Source organism: Cololabis saira, chromosome 6, assembly GCF_033807715.1.
Source record: "Cololabis saira isolate AMF1-May2022 chromosome 6, fColSai1.1, whole genome shotgun sequence".
NCBI classification, from domain to species: Eukaryota; Metazoa; Chordata; class Actinopteri; order Beloniformes; family Belonidae; genus Cololabis; species Cololabis saira.
This window is the reverse complement of record NC_084592.1, coordinates 41427929-41446723: the sequence shown is the minus strand read 5'-3', so window position 1 is coordinate 41446723 and position 18795 is coordinate 41427929. Positions and strand designations below refer to the sequence as shown.

At 40.1% G+C, this 18795-nt stretch overlaps 1 protein-coding gene across 1 annotated transcript in view; it reads right to left on the bottom strand.

The window, feature by feature from the left end:
- The window catches only part of LOC133446553 (phospholipid-transporting ATPase IH-like), a 91812-nt gene extending 76291 nt beyond the window's left edge, over positions 1–15521 (bottom strand). Inside the window, exon 1 of the mRNA XM_061724600.1 lies at positions 15373–15521. Coding sequence (XP_061580584.1) covers positions 15373–15411 — 39 coding nt within the window. The 5' untranslated portion in view covers positions 15412–15521. The remainder of the gene's footprint in view (positions 1–15372) is intronic.
- Positions 15522–18795: the final 3274 nt, after the last annotated feature.

Below are 18795 nucleotides of genomic sequence, written 5' to 3'. Positions count from 1 at the left end.
TTCTTACGCTAGACTGGTCAGTTCAACATCAGAAAATGTGTTCCACCACAAAATCGGGCATTTTAGCAGATACTTGTCAGTTTAATTGTTAGCATCCTGTGTACTGCTGCATACTACATTTTGGAGGAAAAAGTATTAAAATGAACTGTAAGTGACAAATCACTTCAATGAAGTTGAATTGGAGTCAGTGGGGTCATGGTTTTGGAATTCTGTTGGGTTTTGACTCATTCCTGCTTTATTTTGAAAGTCTATTTCTTGGTTTCTCAAATTCTAGGCTGACTTCCTTGTTTGCACGTGTGTCTTATTTGGCTGTTCTGTTGTCTTCCTTGTGGTTTTCTTTCTTTCTATTCCTTGTAAAAGAGTTTGTTTTTTAGCTTATTTTGGATTCCTGTGAAGTCCTTTATTGTGTTATAAATAATTAAGGAATTTTGCAGGAACTTTGCACCCCTGATGCCTCTCCTGCATTAGGGAGGTTCCTCCATCCCATAACGAGAAGTTTGCACAGTTGGAGTCCAATTAAAGAAATGACTTTGCATGTGTGGTTTAGAAGTACTTTGATAAATTATCCTCAAACATTTTGAGTCTGCTGTTCCATCTGTTGAAGTGAACCAAGACTCGGAGAAAGATGATCTCTTAAAAACATACAACTATTTGATCTGCAGAAGGCTGGACAGGGTTGCAAAGAAATCTCCAAGTGTTGAGGCATCCATCACTCCACATACAGGCCGTCTATAAATAGACAGTTTAGTTATTTGGCTGCTTGTCCGAGGAGTGGGAGGCCAGCCAAGATAAATACAAAGACAATGCAGTCCTCATTGAGGTGAAGAAGAACCTTACTGGCTAACGGCTACTGGCTGGAAGACGTCACCCGGACTGGTTTACCATCCTTTACACGTCACCAGTAGGAATGGGTGATATTTTACCGTTCACGATAAACCGTCAAAAAAATTCCCCACGGTGAGAATTTGTATCTCACGGTAAAAATGATAAATTCCCATTGATGACGTTTTTATGTAAAGCTGATTTTGAGAAGGAAGGAAGGAAGGAAGGAAGGAAGGAAGGAAGGAAGGAAGGAAGGAAGGAAGGAAGGAAGAAGGAAGGAAGGAAGCAAGGAAAGAAGGAAGGAAGGAAGGAAGGAAGGAAGGAAGGAAGGAAGGAAGGAAGGAAGGAAGGGAGGAAGAATGGAAGAAGGAAGGAAGGAAGCAAGGAAAGAAGGAAGGGAGAAGGACGGAAGGAAGGAAGGAAGGAAGGAAGGAAGGAAGGAAGGAAGGAAGGAAGGAAGGAAGGAAGGAAGGAAGGAAGGAAGGAAGGAAGGAAGGAAGGAAGGAAGAATGGAAGAAGGAAGGAAGGAAGGAAGGAAGGAAGGAAGGAAGGAAGGAAGGAAGGAAGGAAGGAAGGAAGGAAGGAAGGAAGGAAGGAAGAAAGAAATGAGCGTGAAAGAATGAAAGAAAGAAAGAAAGAAAGAAAGAAAGAAAGAAAGAAAGAAAGAAAGAAAGAAAGAAAGAAAGAAAGAAAGAAAGAAAGAAAGAAAGAAAGAAAGAAAGAAAGAAAGAAAGAAAGAAAAAGGATAAATTCCCATTGATGACGTGTTTGTGTAACAAACATGGCTGATCTGAGTCATTCCAGTTTTGCAGTACAGGTGTAACTCATTTAACTGGTTTTTATTAATTCAATATAATTGGTGTAGTTTAGTAGTATTTAGTATTCTTTTAGAGCAGTGATTTGGGGGCAGAAAGATAAATGGCGGAAGGCGGATCTGAGAGCGAGGAGCTTGAGTCATTACAGTTTCAATTTTAATTCAATTTAATTGGTGTAGTTTAGTAGCATTTAATATTCTTTTAGAGCAGTGATTTGGGGGCTCCAAAGACTGAATGTGGTGATAGATTCATAGTTAGAAAGGTGGAATTGAATTGGTATTTTTTTTATCATCATTTTTATCGTTATCGGGATAAATGCCAGAAAGTATTGTGATACATTTTTTTAGTCCATACCGCCCATCCCTAGTCACCAGGCAGGATGTCAACGGTAGAACGCCACAGCAGAAGTTCCTGCTCTCAAAAAACAACGCGGAAGCAGAACCTCTATCCAGACATTATGATTTGGGCTTGATTTGATGGCTCAATGATACCCCAGCTATGGAAAAAACAAACCGGTATTCAGCCGGTTCGCAAGTTGAACAAGTTGTGAACCATCACCAGCCCTGGAACCGGTCTGGTGGAAAAGGGGAAAGGAATTCCCAGGTTTACCAAAATACCATGCAGGATCATCAGGGTGGGTGTTGGCCACTAAAGCAAAGTAGAAGTTGGGTGAGATGGCAGAACGACTCTAAGCATTAAAGTAAATCCACCACAGAAGCAAGAGTAACCCTGCAGAGTCCAGACCCCAGACGCTGTGGAATTACTTTCAATGGATGGATGGATGGATGGATGGATGGATGGATGGATGGATGGATGGATGGATGGATGGATGGATGTCAACCGAAAAAACCGAACCAATCCACGAACCGATACGCTTACTTCAATTTTGTTGTTGACGTACAATTCAACAATGGTACTGGATCGGTATCAGGTATCAACCAATATGCAAACCACAGGCGTCTGTATCAATATGGAGACTGAAATCTCGGATCGGTCTTCCGCACCCCGGGATAAACAACAAGCCCCTTTCACAGAGAGGGCGCAAAGCACAGACCGCAGCCGCCGGCTTTAGGATGATTTATGGTTCCGCGTTAAGCCTGAATTATGGTTCTGCGTCAAATCGATGCAAAGCACACGCCGTCGCCGTGACGTCGTCGTGAACCCTTCGGACTTCTCCGTCACTCCATTTCTCCGCGGTGCAGTACCCCCCGTGACCGCTAGTTAGCGATCTTTTCCTGAATGGTTTATCCGACTTTTTCCGGTCACAGTGAATCAAAGAGATAAGGACAACTATTGTGCAAAAAAACAAAAAAAATCAAAAAAAAAATCACACATACACGAAGAAAAGAACGCTGAAAGTTTACGACTGCTTCAAACCGCAAACCGGAAATGCGTTGCTACCAAGCGAACCAATCACAGCCCTCTCGGCCTGCGTTTGGTCTGCGTCGCCTCGACGCGTAGTTACAATTTTTGGGAGGTGCGCGTCAGTGACGGCGTCAGTGACGTGTGGTACGCGTCGACGCGTACCACACGCCGTAATTGCGTGTGCCCGAATTGAACATTTTTTAATTTCACCGTGCCGCGCTGGGACAACATCTCGGCACGTCCAATAGGAGAGAAGGTGGTCGAGGCTGCACCAACTCTTCTCCTTGCGCCGCGGTCGGACATACACAATGAATGGAGTTGTATCGGTTGCTGTGTCGATTATGTTCTCACTACATATTAAAAAAATTAACCGCTTCAGGTTTAGAATGGAATCAGGCTGAGACCACCTCTCCTAGAAGATCTCGGCTCGCTTGTTTTGTGCCGTTTCCGAGCGCGATTGCTGTGTTCACATATACCAAACGTTCCGATCTTTAGGGGGAAACGCTCCCTGTGCCGGAACAACTGCTCCAAACGGGACAGGTGTGAAAGCACCCTTAGTGAACATTACGGCGGCGACGATTAAGAGACTCCGGAAAGTACTGACAGAAGAGAAAACGAGTGATCGAACCCAGAGACCAAACAGGACTCATTTTGGACAGCGTCATCAGAACGACTCAAAGTCTCAGTTTAAAATGGCAAATGTTCCCCCGCGCTGCTTCAAACTTTACATGGGGTTAATAAAAGGAAATAATACCCAGATTTCCCATCAGTGGGAAGACTGTCACAGCCCTAAGAAGGAGCAACGACATTCCCAGGCTGTCAGGTCCAGGTGCTACACGGTCCACATCTGGTCACGGCATATTTTTCGACATGTCATTTGAATATGTCATTTGAGTGTCAGTTAAACTGCACGTGCTCACACACATCTGGCACTTTCTTCAGCCAGTTGGTAGACGGTCTGACGTTTGATTTAATCTCACATTATGCTCACAGGTACGACATAATTTGTAACTTTTGAGCCTTTAGTGATGTTGATTTTGGCTAAATAATGATGTTGGTGGCATACGCCGCCTGGCTGCACAGCTGCACGATCACGAGACGGGGTTAGTCAGAGATGCCCTTTCATGTCTCGTCAAACTGTGTCACTGAAAGTGGCCCTTTGAAGTGTCAGAGCACGTCAGTTGTGATGATTCCAGCACAAACCAGACCAAACTTGATTAGAAGGTCGAGATCAAATCTGAACATCCTCTCCCTTTAAAGAAAATACAACAGAATTCAAAAGATGTCCTTCATCCTTGTTTTTTTTTTTTTTTTTTTTGTGTGGATATGAAGTATATTTTGTAAATAAAACTATACATTTCATTAAAGCTGCAGGTTAATGTTGGCAGCAAAGCTTATTTGGGTGAGTTTAACAGCAGAACAGCTGAACCTGTGTTTGCTGAATCACATTTTATTTGGAGGGTAAATGCAATTTGATGTTGAAATCTTGAGGTTTGAGGTCGTCCTGCGTTAAAACACATAAATAGGCTGCATGTAAACACCCAATCGTGCCAATTGTGTCTATTATTTTGACTTTGATGAGGAACAAGTGACATTTTATTGCAGAAAAAGTCGACTTGTTATGAAATTTGTTGTGACATTGCTCACATAAAAATGTCTTTAGACCATCAAGTTAGGCGGAAACAGGCTGAAGATCCCCCACTTCTACTCATGTAATCACCGTAGCAACAGACAGCTACATCGAGTCTAAAGGGGTTTCATGAAACAAGATTTCCATGAGGTTGTATTACACACTGACAACAGGATGAGTTTGCCTTCATCCTAAAATGCATCCTGTGAAAACAAATAGAATATCTGTAACATCTTTGTTGTACGTTGATTTTTGGGCTCAAAGAGAATGTTTTGGACTCTTTTTTCTTTTATCACAATAGACTGAAATAAAGAGTTACATTACATAGATGAATATTGCCAAGGACCTCACGATACACATCACGAAACGATAGGGCTGGGCGATATATCGAGATTTTAATATATATCGATATATTTTCAAACGCGATATGGTACGAGACAATATCGTTTATATCGATTTAAAAAAATATATTTTTTTTTTTTATGATTTTGATATTTTGTGAGAAATTGACTTGAATGTTTTATTTTACATCCTCACAAATGTTTTGTTATTTGCACAAATGTCAACCTCAGTGGAAAAGTCTGCCTGTTACTGTCTACATTGTATTAATTGCACAGTATATTTTAATTTAATTGTTATGCAAGAAAGGGATATTTGTTTTATTTTATTTAAGAAGCATTTTTATTCTATATATGCAGGCAGTTTATTTTTTATTTCATTTGTTTTATACATTTTGATATTGTGCAGACCTCTGTTAATAAAGGAACCTGTGTGACATTTGGCACGAGGCTTTGTATTAAAACTGACTGTTTTTTTAAGGGTTTGCCTCAGAGAAAAATGAAGCTAACAGAGATGCTATGCTATAATGCTTTGGGGGAAACCCCAATTATGGCACAGAAAAAATATCGATATATATCAAGTATCGCCATTCAGCTAGAAAATATCGAGATATGACTTTTGGTCCATATCGCCCAGCCCTACGATACGATATGATATTGCGATATCCAAATTTTGCAATATATTGCGATGTTATACAAAGTTCGCTGAAAACTGTAAAAGGCATTCTGCATCTTAAAATCTGAGTTGTGCATACATCAGATTATGGTGATAATTCACAAACTGAGTCAAAACAATGTAATTCAAATTATCCATGCCGTTTTATTGTAACTATACAAGCTAAAGTTACAACATACAGTATTTGCATGTTTTTCATATTATTTACATAATATGAAATTAACATTAACAATATTATTTAAGCTCATGTATACAATAAAGTTGCACTGGATTTAAAAATGTGATCAAAAAAAAAGTTGCACTCGATTTACAACCTGTCTGAAACGTGATTTATTATTTGAAAAATAAATAAATAAAAAAATTAATTAATAAAAAAAAATTGATATATCGAATCGGCCGGCAAAGTATCGCGATATTTTGCCATATCCATATCTCCAGAAAAAAACAGATTTACCACCTGACGCTTTTAGTTCACCGTAAGAAAATAAAACGAGCGCCAAAGAAACTGAAGCTTTCCAAATACTAATGACGCATTTGACAGAATACCTGTGACAAAATCTAAGCCTGAACATGAGAGAAAAGTGCTTTTAGATGAGGACGTTTGTATTCTGTTGATGTCCCAGCTTCTTCTCCCACTTGACTCGCTGTGATCCAACCGTTACATAAGTCTTTAATCCAGCTGTGCTACCTCACTTAGCTCCTCTCTCCCGTCACTGCAATCTGCATCCTAAGAAGCCGTCATTCTGTCTGCATTTAATGTTTAAAAGAATGTTTTTCTACCATAATATGTGACTTAAAGATCCCTGTAACAGAGATGCACGCCGCGTCGCTCGGGCTTGAACACAAACAGACCCAGATGGCAGCTGTAGGTCCTGGCCACCTAAAGCCGGCCCAGTCAACGTGCAGACGACGGGAATAGACTGCCCTTAACCGTCTGCAGCAGCGGGGTGTAATGTGGGAAACTGGACCGTGGCGGGCAGCGTCCCGTCTTTCAACACCAGCCGGCTGTAAAGTTGCTCTAACCCTCCACGGGCCGCTCGGCGAGCCGAGACATGACGGCACCTTCTACATAAAAGGAAGAGACAGCTGGCCCTTTAACCAGCTGATTTGGTCTTTTCCCGCGTAACAGTTCAATTAGATTTTCATGAGATATTAAGATGTGATGTCACTGAAGAGAAATAAAGCCCAAGATGCACCCTCCTATGTGATTTTTGTGCTTGTGTTGTTCTCTCAGATGTAAGTCGCTTTGGATAAAAACGTCTGCTAAATGACAGTAGATAGAAGACAACAACACTAGCACATGTAGTTTAAAAACACAGGCACTGCCGAAAGGATTTTCGTTGTCGGTTTTTAAGAAGTGAGCGAAAGGCTTCAAATGAAACAAGTTTAGGCATTTTCAGTTCAAGTTGGAGGGTATTCCAAACAGAGGGTGCAGAGAAACTAAAAGCTTTTTTCCCCAAATTAGTCCGAAAACGAGGAACAGCCAGGTGCAAAGTGTCATTCGACCTTAAAGCATAATGGCTTTTAGTTCTCTGAAGAAATAAACATAAATAAACAGGAACCAAGCCAAGAAGAGCCTTATAAGTCAGAGTCATCCAGTGTGTAAATCGTCTATGATAATGTGATAGATGTGCTGCTGGGTCTGTGACTTGTGTTTGATATCAAGTTAAAAAATGAAAGTGAGAGAAGCTTCAAGCGGCGATGCTTTTTAAAATTTTTTTTAGTTTGTCTCGGCACTGCTGAAAGTCAGCTGGAGCCGTGAGCAGCTATGAAGTGACAGAGCTCCTGGTAGATCTGATCGTTCCTTATCGCCCGTCTAGATCCCTTTTTAATTCTCTCCTCAGCACCAGGTTTATGAACATCTGCACCTCAGAGTTGGATCACCAAACAGACTTCTGCTGCCGTTGCTGGTGGAATAAAATGAAGAAGCCGCGAGTCGCTCTTTCGCTGATTTCCGCCTCCTGACTCAGACGTCTGACTCCCAACTAGGAATGGGCGATATTTTACCGTTCACGAGAAACCGTCAAAAAAATTCCTCACGGTAAGAATTTGTCATCTCACGGTAAAAACGATAAATTCCCATTGATGACGTTTTTGTGTAAAGGAAGGAAGGAAGGAAGGAAGGAAGGAAGGATGAAGGAAGGAAGGAAGGGAGAAAACAAGGAAAGAAGGAAGGAAGGAAGGAAGGAAGGAAGGAAGGAAGGAAGGAAGGAAGGAAGGAAGGAAGGAAGGAAGGAAGGAAGGAAGGAAGGAAGGAAGGAAGGAAGGAAGGGAGAAAACAAGGAAGGAAGGAAGGAAGGAAGGAAATGAGCCTGAAAGAAAGAAAGAAAGAAAGAAAGAAAGAAAGAAAGAAAGAAAGAAAGAAAGAAAGAAAGAAAGAAAGAAAGAAAGAAAGAAAGAAAGAAAGAAAGAAAGAAAGAAAGAAAGAAAGAAAGAAAGAAAGAAAAAAGGATAAATTCCCATTGATGACGTTTTTGTGGCGGATCTGAGAGCGAGATAGATTTATAGTTGAAAAGGTGGAGTTGAATTGGTATTTTTTTTATCGTCATTTTTATCGTTATCGGGATAAATGCCAGAAATTATCGTGATACATTTTTTAGTCCATACCGCCCATCCCTACTCCCAACCCCCCGACCGAGGCCTGTAGTGTGATGATGTCAGATACAGCTGACTCAGCCGCTTAAAACCTCGGCAGAATAGCTACAGAAAAAGTATCAATTCAAAAGTATGGACCCCTAGTGAAGAAGCGCAAAACCGGAGCATGGCGAGTCGAGTCGCGCTGAGTAGGTACTAGAGTAAAAGTGCCATTATGGTACCAAACGTCTCCCTGCATGAGGCCTTCGTCTTTTCTTTCATTACAAGATGGAAAGAGTAAACAGACTTAAGGGCCAATCCCAATACACCCCCTACTTTCTACCACTAGCCCTAAAAATGAGTAGGGCCCTTGTAATCTTCCCTAGGGATTGGGACACCACTTGCTACGTCACTGTGGTTTACGTTCGGGTACGTAAGCGACTGTGTAGTTACGTTTGCACAAACGTCACACCATATCAGGAAGCCCAGAGCCAAACGCTGTTTTAATTTCAGCTGTAGCGCTGTTAATATGCCACTTTATTAAGTTTTAATATTTTTTCAGGCGTAAGATCTTTATTAAGATCCCCAACCTGGGCTCAGTTTATCCAAATAACGCCTGTTAAGAAATTTGATCAGACGTTTTCGGGATGAGAAGAGCCTGCCGGCTCGGGAGCTGATTTATGGTTCCACGTTAAATCGACGCAGAGCCTACAGCGTAGTTTACGGCGTAGGGTACGGCGTAGGGTACGGCGTACGGCGCACGTCGCCACATAACCTACGCCGTAGGCTCTGCGTTGGTGTAACGCGGAACCATAAATCAGCCTTTATTCTGGCGAGATCTTCGCAACAACGGGCAAACGAGTGATTATGTACATTCACTGAGTGAATATTATGAAAGTAAAATATATATTTCTCACTATAAATGTAATCAAAACGCATTTTTATGCAGAAACTAACTCAAAATATTGATTTTATTCACTAAAAAATAAGAAATGTCTGCCATGTTTTTTTTTAATTATTATTCAGTCTGCAAATGATGACGTAAAGCATTCTGGGGTATTTTTCTAGCCCTCTGTCAGTTAGTGAGCATCTGAAAACCCTCGATCCGCACGGCCAGATTCATAGCCACTACCCTCGTTTTCAGCACTCCGCCTAGATGAGAAGAGGAATTGGGACACCACTACCCTCACGGGAACGTGCAAAATTTAGGGGTAGTGCTGAAAAGTAGGGGTAGTGGGTGTATTGGGACTGAAGTTATTACACAACAAAACGGCCCATTTCAGCCTCTTGCACGTTAAAGATGCCACGTTTTCTTTAAGACACCTTTTTGCTGTACTGCAAAGCTGAAACGCACTTCACCGGACACTCCTGGCTGACACATTTTAATTGTTGCATGTAGTAAAAAAAAAAGTCTATAATGGAATTGAACATCTATTTGCTCCTTTAAAGATTTCCAAGTCAAACAAAGCATTTTAAATAGTTTCTAATTCACACCCCTTTATAGTGTTTCCTGTTGTAGCTGCTGTATGCGGTCCGTCAGGGCCTGTGTGTGTGTGTGTGTGTGTGTGTGTGTGTGTGTGTGTGTGTGTGTGTGTGTGTGTGTGTGTGTGTGTGTGTGTGTGTGTGTGTGTGTGTGTGTGTGTGTGTGTGTGTGTGTGTGTGTGGGGGGGGGTTCAGCGTTTTATCCAACAGAAGGAGCCGGGATCAAATCCATCTTCTGATTGGTTCCTCACCAACGTAGCCATGGCAACTCCCGCATCACGAAGGTGAAGGTTTAAATTTAACTCTGACAGTCGTCATGAACAGGTGACAAAACCAAAGTTTTAAAGGCAGCTAAGAAGCAAATTTGATTGATTGATTGATTGATTGATTGATTGATTGATTGATTGATTGATTGATTGATTGATTGATTGATTGATTGATTGATTGATTGATTGATTGATTGATTGATTTATTTTGTACATGTAAAAAGATCACAAATAAAAGAGAAGATAAGAAAAGAAAAAAAATACAAAGAATGTCATCTTTTAACACTTAATATCTTAATTTACATGTGCAAAAGGAGTAGGAAGAAGTGTAAATTTCTTTAATCCTACCCCCATTCATATAAACAGTCGTTTATATGTACTTAATATAAACGACTGTTTTAATATCTGCTCTTTTACAAAATAAAATGACTGTTAATCTAATTGAATTTCTCTGTATTTTTCACATCAATTTATTGTCAAATTAACTTGATTAAGAAAACAACAGACGACAAAAGTCTTACTTTTTTTTCCTTCTAACAACATTTTAATTTTTAAATGTTATAAATATGCACTTTTGTCGTCTGAGACCGAAGCAAAAGGAAGTAAAATCAGGTCTGTCCGACGGAGATGGAAAACTCTTTTTTTTCTCCACAAACAGATGCATCAAGGACGGGCCCCGACCCGGCGACAGCGTGATTACGAGAGGACACCGAACGCATCGTTAAAAGGCCTCGAACCCGCGCGGCGGCGCGGAGTCCAGGTGAACCGAAGGTGCACGATTTAATGGCTTAAGTAGATGGACTAATTCAGCGCTGTTGGGCCACATTTGGGCAGTGACCTTGATGGGAGCAGACGGCTCTCGCTGTCTGAAAAGGCTTCGACTCGCAGGTCATCACATTTTAATCACCTTGCATGATGTAATGTTTGTTCTACTACGTCGTCTCATTACGGGAGCAGCTGTTGGGAGTATTGCAGGATTATCAGAGGGCGATACGCGAGTACGAGCCGTCCAGATACCCGGCACGTGCAGGTTTATCAGCCGCTCTAAAAGTCAAGTGATTCATAATTTCACAACGATTCAGTCTCTGAGGATGGAGAGGCGGAGGCTGAGGGATGAGGGATGAGAGGCAGGGACGGGAATCCAGAACCTGTTTCAATTCCTTGGAATCGTTTGCAAGTTTTACAAACGATTCCCTTTTCAATTCCAGTCGTTAGGGATGGGCGATATGGACTAAAAAATGTATCACGATAATTTCTGGTATTTATCCCGATAACGATAAAAATGACGATAAAAAAAAATACCAATTCAACTCCACCTTTTTAACTATAAATCTATCCACATTCAGTCTTTGTAGCCCCCAAATCACTGCTCTAAAAGATACTAAATGCTACTAAACTACACCAATTAAATTGAATTAATAAAAACCAATTAAATTAGTTACACCTGTACTGCAAAACTGGAATGACTCAGATCCGCCATGTTTGTTACACAAAAACCTCATCAACGGGAATTTATCTATTCCTTCCTTCCTTCCTTCCTTCCTTCCTTCCTTCCTTCCTTCCTTCCTTCCTTCCTTCCTTCCTTCCTTCCTTCCTTCCTTCCTTCCTTCCTTCCTTCCTTCCTTCCTTCCTTCCTTCCTTCCTTCCTTCCTTCCTTCCTTCCTTCCTTCCTTCCTTCCTTCCTTCCTTCCTTCCTTCCTTCCTTCCTTCCTTCCTTCCTTCCTTCCTTCCCGTACGTTGTGCGTGGATTTAACGCAGAACCATAAATAATCTTTACACAAAAACGTAATTAATGGGAATTTATCGTTTTTACCGCGAGATGACAAATTCTTACCGTGGGGAATTTTTTTTGACGGTATATCGTGAACGGTAAAACATTCCTAGTTCCCAGTGTTTCAATTCCTTGTAATCGTTTGCAAGTTTTACAAACGATTCCATTTTCAATTCCAGTTGTTCCGAAAGGCAGTGGTCAACAGTAAACATGGCGACCAAGCGATACAAACGCTCGAAAATCTGGTTACATTTCAGCAAAAAAGACGACAACAGAGCAACTTTCAGTACTTGCCAAGTGAATATTTCGTCAAAGGGAGGAAATACTACCAACATGCAAAAACATTTGTGAACACAGCAGCAATAACAATCAATGAATGTCGTGTTTTAGATCCACTCCTGACTAATGTCGGTACTTCTCAACCCAGCAGCATCGTTAGCATGTCCTTGGCTAATAAAACTGCAGGTAACTAATTAACTAAAGAACACTGCCTATCATATTAGTGCCATGTTGTTGGGCTTTTTTTTTCTCCAAATGAGAATCGATAAGGTACGTAAGAGTATTAGGGCCAGGCAGGAGAAAAATAAAAATAACATTTTAGAGGAGGAAGATTTTTTTTTTCATTATGCACTTCGAGAAAAAAGTCGCAATGTCAAGATTAAAGTTGAAGTACAATTTCGATAATAAAGTTGAAATGTTGAGAAAAAAGGCGAATTTTCGAGATTAAAGTTGAAGTACAATTTTGAGAAAAAAGTCTAAATGTATTTCAACTTTATTCTTGAAATTTTGATTATATTCTCGAAATTTCGACTTTATTCATGAAATTTCGACTTTATTCTTGAAATTGTATTTCAACATTAATTTCGACTTTTTTCGCGACATTTCGACTTTTTCTCGAAGTGCATAATAAAAAAAAATCTTCTCCTCAAATATTTTTTCTCCTGCATGGCCCTAATACTCTTCCGTTATAAGGGGATCGATAAAGAACCAAGAAGAACCGTTAAGCAGAATCGAAAATGGAATTGGAATCATAAAAATCTTATCAATTCCCATCCCTAATGAGGCGTTATTGATGTCCATCCCTCCCTCTGTCTCTCATCCTCCTTCCTGCTGGACCTGATATCTCCAAATATTAGTTTATTGGATCAACCTGCCACTAACAAACACGTTTACACTAATTAGTTGGAAACAACCCACAGCCTGCTGGCTGCTCACAACACCTGAGTCGGTTTTGGGGTCAGGCGAAGCGGTCGCAGGTGAGAATACTCAGGGATGCTCAGATCTTCACCAGCAGGTCAAAGGTCACTTCTTTCCCTCTAATTCAGCCCTGCAGCTTTTTCCTGTCCTGTCACACAATCACGAGCTCCTGCCTGCAGAAGGTGCTCCGGACCAGTTACACGGTTACCGGATCACTCCCTAAAACCACGACCAGGACTTCCTGCCTGAAACATCTTATTAATCTGCTTCCACACGGCTGTAAGAGCCGCTGCAGGGCCTCCGGGTTCTGTTGGCCCTAATTGGGATTTATTTCCTCTGCAGACCCGAGTGCGACCCAGAGCTGGGAGATGGTTGACTCGCTGGGTGTTGTGGCTCATTTAAACAGGCCATCTAAGTCCATCTGCATGACACGAGTCGTTAATGTACGGAAGAGTATTAGGGCCATGCAGGAGAAACAATATTTGAGAGGGGAAGATTTTTTTTTTATTATGCATTCCGAGAAAAAAAGTCGAAATGTCGAGAAAAAAGTCAGAATGTCGAGAATAATGTTGAAATACAATTTTGAGGAAAAAGTTGAAATTTTGTGAATAAAGTCGAGATTTAGCCTTTTTTTTCTCGAAATTTTGACTTTTTTCTCAACATTTAGTTAAAATTGTATATATATATATATATATATATATATATATATATATATATATATATATATACCAAATATTTTTTTTTTTTTGTATAACACTGACGATTTACACCTGTACTTTGGGTTATTTGTGTTGTGGAAATTGAAAGGACCGATAAACTAAACTAAACTAAAAACATTTCACACTTCAACTTTAATCTCGACATTTTTACTTTTTTCTCAACATTTGACTTCTTTCTCGAAATTGCACTTCAACTTTAATCTTGAAATTTCCCCTTTTTCCTCAACATTTCATCATTATTTTCGACATTTCGACTTTTTTCTCAACATTTCGACTTTTTCTTCGAAATTGTACTTCAACATTATTCTCGACATTTCGTCTTTTTTCTCAACATTTTGACTTTTTTCTCAACATTTCGACTTTTTTGAACATTTCGACTTTTTTCTCGAAATTGTATTTTAACTTTAATCTCGACATTTCAACTTTTTTCTCAACATTTCAACTTTATTCACAAAATTTTGACTTTTTTTCTCAACATTTTGACTTTTTTCTTGAAATTGCACTATTTGTATTTTCTCCTGCCTGGCCCTAATACTAATGCATGTGGAGCCACTGGCCCGTCCTCCATTCAGCTGCAGAGACGCGGTGTAACAACCAGCCCTGCCCCTGCAGGAGGGACGGACACAAGTCCACATGTGGACATGAGTCCGTCCCTGCGCGTCACCGCTCAGGTGGATAAACGTGCCCGTGCAGCACAGGTGAGGTGCAGGAGTCGGGGGTGCACATGCAGGCGCGGCTGACGCACGGCGGCCCTTATGTATCTGCTGATGAAGTCGAAATGTTGAGAAAAAAGTCGAGATTAATGTTGAAATACAATTTCGAGAAAAAAAATCGAAATGTATTTCAACTTTATTCTTGAAATTTCGATTATATTCTCGAAATCTCGACTTTATTCATGAAATTTCGACTTTAATCTCGAAATTTTGCCTTTTTTCTCAACATTTCAACATTATTTTCGACATTTTGACTTTTTTCTCAACCTTTCGACTTTTTCGCGAAATTCTATTTTAACATTATTCTCGACATTTCGACTTTTTTCTCAACATTTTGACTTTTTTCTCGAAATTGTGTTTCAACTTTAATCTGGAAATTTCGCCTTTTTTCTCAACATTTCAACATTATTTTCGACATTTCGACTTTTTTCTCAACATTTCGACTTTTTCTCTTAATTGTACTTCAACATTATACTCGACATTTAGACTTTTTTCTCAACATTTCGACTTTTTTCTCGACATTTCGCCTTTTTTCTCAACATTTCAACTTTATTCACGAAATTCTGACTATTTTTCTCAACATTTCAACTTTATTCACGAAATTTTGACTTTTTTTCTCAACATTTCGACTTTTTTCTCGAAATTGCACTTCAACATTATTCTCGACATTTTGACTTTTTTTCGACATTTCGACTTTTTTTCGACATTTCGACTTTTTTCTCGACATTTCGACTTTTTTCTCGAAGTGCATAATGAAAAAAAAATCTTCCTCCTCTAAAATATTATTTGTATTTTTCTCATTCTTGGCCCTAATACTAATGCATGCAATGGCAGGTTCTCCATTCAGCTGCAGAATGGCCCTGCAGGAGGGACGGACAGAAGTCCACATGTGGACATGAGTCCGTCCCTGCGCGTTATTACCGCTCAGGTGGATGAACGTGCACGGTGCACAGGTGAGGTGCAGGAGTCGGGGGTGCACATGCACATGCAGGCGCGGCCCTTACGTATCTGCTGATGAGGCTCCGGATCAGGCTGAAGTCCATCGTCCCTTTGGCCCCGCGGCGGTGCGCCCCGCGGCGGTGCGCGGTGCCACGGGGACGGTGCGCTCTCTCCGTGAGCGCTACCTAGTGCGGGAGTCTCCCCCGGCATCCATGATCCATGCACCCCCCCCTCCTCCTCCTCCCCGCCGCCACCGAGTCCCCGGTCCCCGAACAGCCGCGGATCACTGCGCTCCTCCTCCGGTTCTCATGCTGCAGCCGCGGAGCGAGCGGCGCGTCCCCGCAGCGAGCTGCGCGCCCCCGCCGCTACATCCCAGGGATCGAACCGGCGACCCTTCAGCCCCCCCGGCCGGTGGGATGCTCTGTCCCTGCAGGAGATGCTGGTGCTCGGAGCAGGAGCCGCTCTTTGCCGGAGACGCTGGCCCTCGATTGAGCCGCTGCTGAGAAAACGGCCACAGCGCGCACCCGTCAGATGACTGCGCGGCGCATGCGCACTGGCGGCTCTGATTTATGGGAATAAATTCAAACAGCGCACCAAAGTGCAGGGAGAGTAGATCTGCTCGTGGTGTAAAGAGGAAAAACTACTCCAGAGTAGCACTGCAAGCAAACTAAAGTCCAGGAATAATTTCTGTTTCACTGAGGAGGTTGTTTGAAAGAGTTGAGAGGTAGAGCTATCGAGAGGGTAGAATTTATTAAATTTTTGGGAATATATGTGGATGAATTTTTAAACTTTAGGAAACATATCGATGAACTATCAAAGAAATTATCTAAATATGTTGGCTTATTTTATAGGCTGAGACATTTTCTTCCTCTTGAAGCTTCTCCTAACTCTGTACCGGTCTCTATTTGAGCCTCATTTAAATGATTGTAATGTTTTATGGTGTAATACATATCCAAGTTATGTTGACAAATTACAGATCTTACAAAAGAAAGTGATCCGAGTTTTATCATGGAGCAAATTTAGTGCTCCCTCTGATCCTCTTTTTTATGGATATAAGCTTCTGAAACTTACTGAGTGGAACATTTTCCACAATGCCTGCTGTAGAATGTAGTTTTTAGACTCAATGACGGACTCAATAACTTATGCTCCCACTCATGAACACGCCACAAGGGGAAAACAACTTTTAAAGGGAAAGAAAAGGAAACTGAAATGTACAAGTTTCAGTGTAACTTGTAAAGGTCCAAAAATTTGGAATGAGATTGATATAAAATGCTATAAAAGAGTCTGCATCTCTCTCAATTTTCAAAAAGAGACTAAAACAAAATTTGTTATTAAATGATGTCTCTTCTTATTAAATGATGTCTTATTCTCAAATTATGTCTAACTCTAAAACTATCTGTCAATGTTTATGTACCAATACCTGATGTATAAGGTTATTATATGTATCTGTGTAATTTATAGTAGTTTTGCTGTGTGACTGGGCCCCTATTCATAAGCAGTAGCTTCTGGGGAGTCCCATTTTACAAACCTCAATTGATTGATTATTATCTGCATTTGTGTTTTTAAATTATTTGTGAAACTCTGTGAACAGTTAAGACTTCAGTGTGGTGGTCAGCCCTTCAAAACTTGTACATTTCCGACGGATGTACCAGAAATACTCCTTTATTCCAAAAACAGGACCAGGTCAGCCAAATAACACATGCATAAGCTGTTTTTTTTGTTCTATATATATTTATTATATATTTAATAGATGATTCTATCCATACAAAATAGAAAAATATGTGAGGTCTGATTTACAATGGTATACAACTTCCTTAACTTAAGTGAAATTAAATTAATTTATCTATGTACAGATTAAGAACTGAATTTAATATTCCAATATATTCTCTGTAGATCACATTGCATGACAACGTAAAACTGTACCGCACCAACTGTGCTGTACTTGGGAGATGCATGAAAACAAAAATCTGTTTCTGATCAAAGTTGTGATTTGATAGAAATGTACATGTAACATTTGCCTTAATGCTCAGGAGATATTAGAAAACATTAAAATGAGCAAACATGCAAACACTGTTGTACTGTATTTTCACTGTTTACTGACTTCCAACTACATGATAAAACACTCAACACTGATATTTTCTTTGTTCTGGATCAAGGATGTTGGTGTCCACAATCTCAATTTATTGCAATTGACGGTGGCAAATGAACAGAGGTGGGTAGTAACGAGTTACATTTACTCCGTTACATTTACTTGAGTAAGTTTTGAGAAATGTTGTACTTTTAGGAGTAGTTTTGAATCACTATACTTTTTACTTTTACTTGAGTAGATTTGTGAAGAAGAAACTGTTCCTCTTACTCCGCTACATTAGGCTACGTTGAGCTGTTACTTTTCTTTTATCCCTTTTATCCGTGTACGTGTCAGTCTTATGACATCACTGGGTGATTCTTTGGGAAAAATGTTTGTTTTTGCATGTTTTGTCACATTTACACAGACTCAAACACACACAGAGTTTCTATGAGTTCATGGGCTTGTTCTAGTTCTGCCTGGTTAAAAAAGAAAAGTACAAAGGCTTGAAATTTTGTGCTACTTGTGCTTCATTTATTTTTTTATTCTGTTATTTTATTTATTTGATTATTTATTAAAGTATTTGAATTTACTTTAAGCTTATTTTAATTTAAGCTACAGTATTTTTTATTTTTTATTAATTTAAATTTATTTTATTGATTTAATTTGCCTGAAGATGATTATTTTGTACTTTTGTCTGTTTGAATGGTTGTGTTAAAAAAATAAATCATACGTTACTCAACAGTTACTCAGTACTTGAGTAGTTTTTTCACCAAGTACTTTTTTACTTTTACTCAAGTAATTATTTGGATGACTACTCTTTACTTCTACTTGAGTCATATTATTCTGAAGTAACAGTACTTTTACTTGAGTACAATTTTTGGCTACTCTACCCAGCTCTGCAAATGAATGAATTTCATGACTGTCACCCTCAAAAGTTCTTCAACATTTGCCCCCTCCCATGTGTAATACGGCCAAATCAAAGGGGTTCGTAGCACTACTGAAACATTTATAATCCATTTTATACTTAATATACAACTACCAAACTAAAGTAAAAAGAGTGATGCAGAAGTAGAATCTGGTCCTAAAGCAGCGTCCACCACTGTGGCCGCTGTTTGAGTGTATTTTTAGTCTCTGACATAATTATTTGGCTGCTAGAGTATTCAATCTATGAATATACTTAGAAAGAGACATTTCACATGCCCTGAATGCCAGCTGCCACACACACACACACACACACACACACACACACACACACACACACCGCGTCAGCACAAAGCTCGTACTGTAGTCAAGATAAATAACATATAACTTTGTTTTCAATCAGAATATTTATCAAAAAGCAAGTAAATGCTTGTGTTGTATCTTATTTAAGAGGCTGGTCGAGCCCTCGGCCCATCTGTTGTCTAGACCAGGTGCTCAA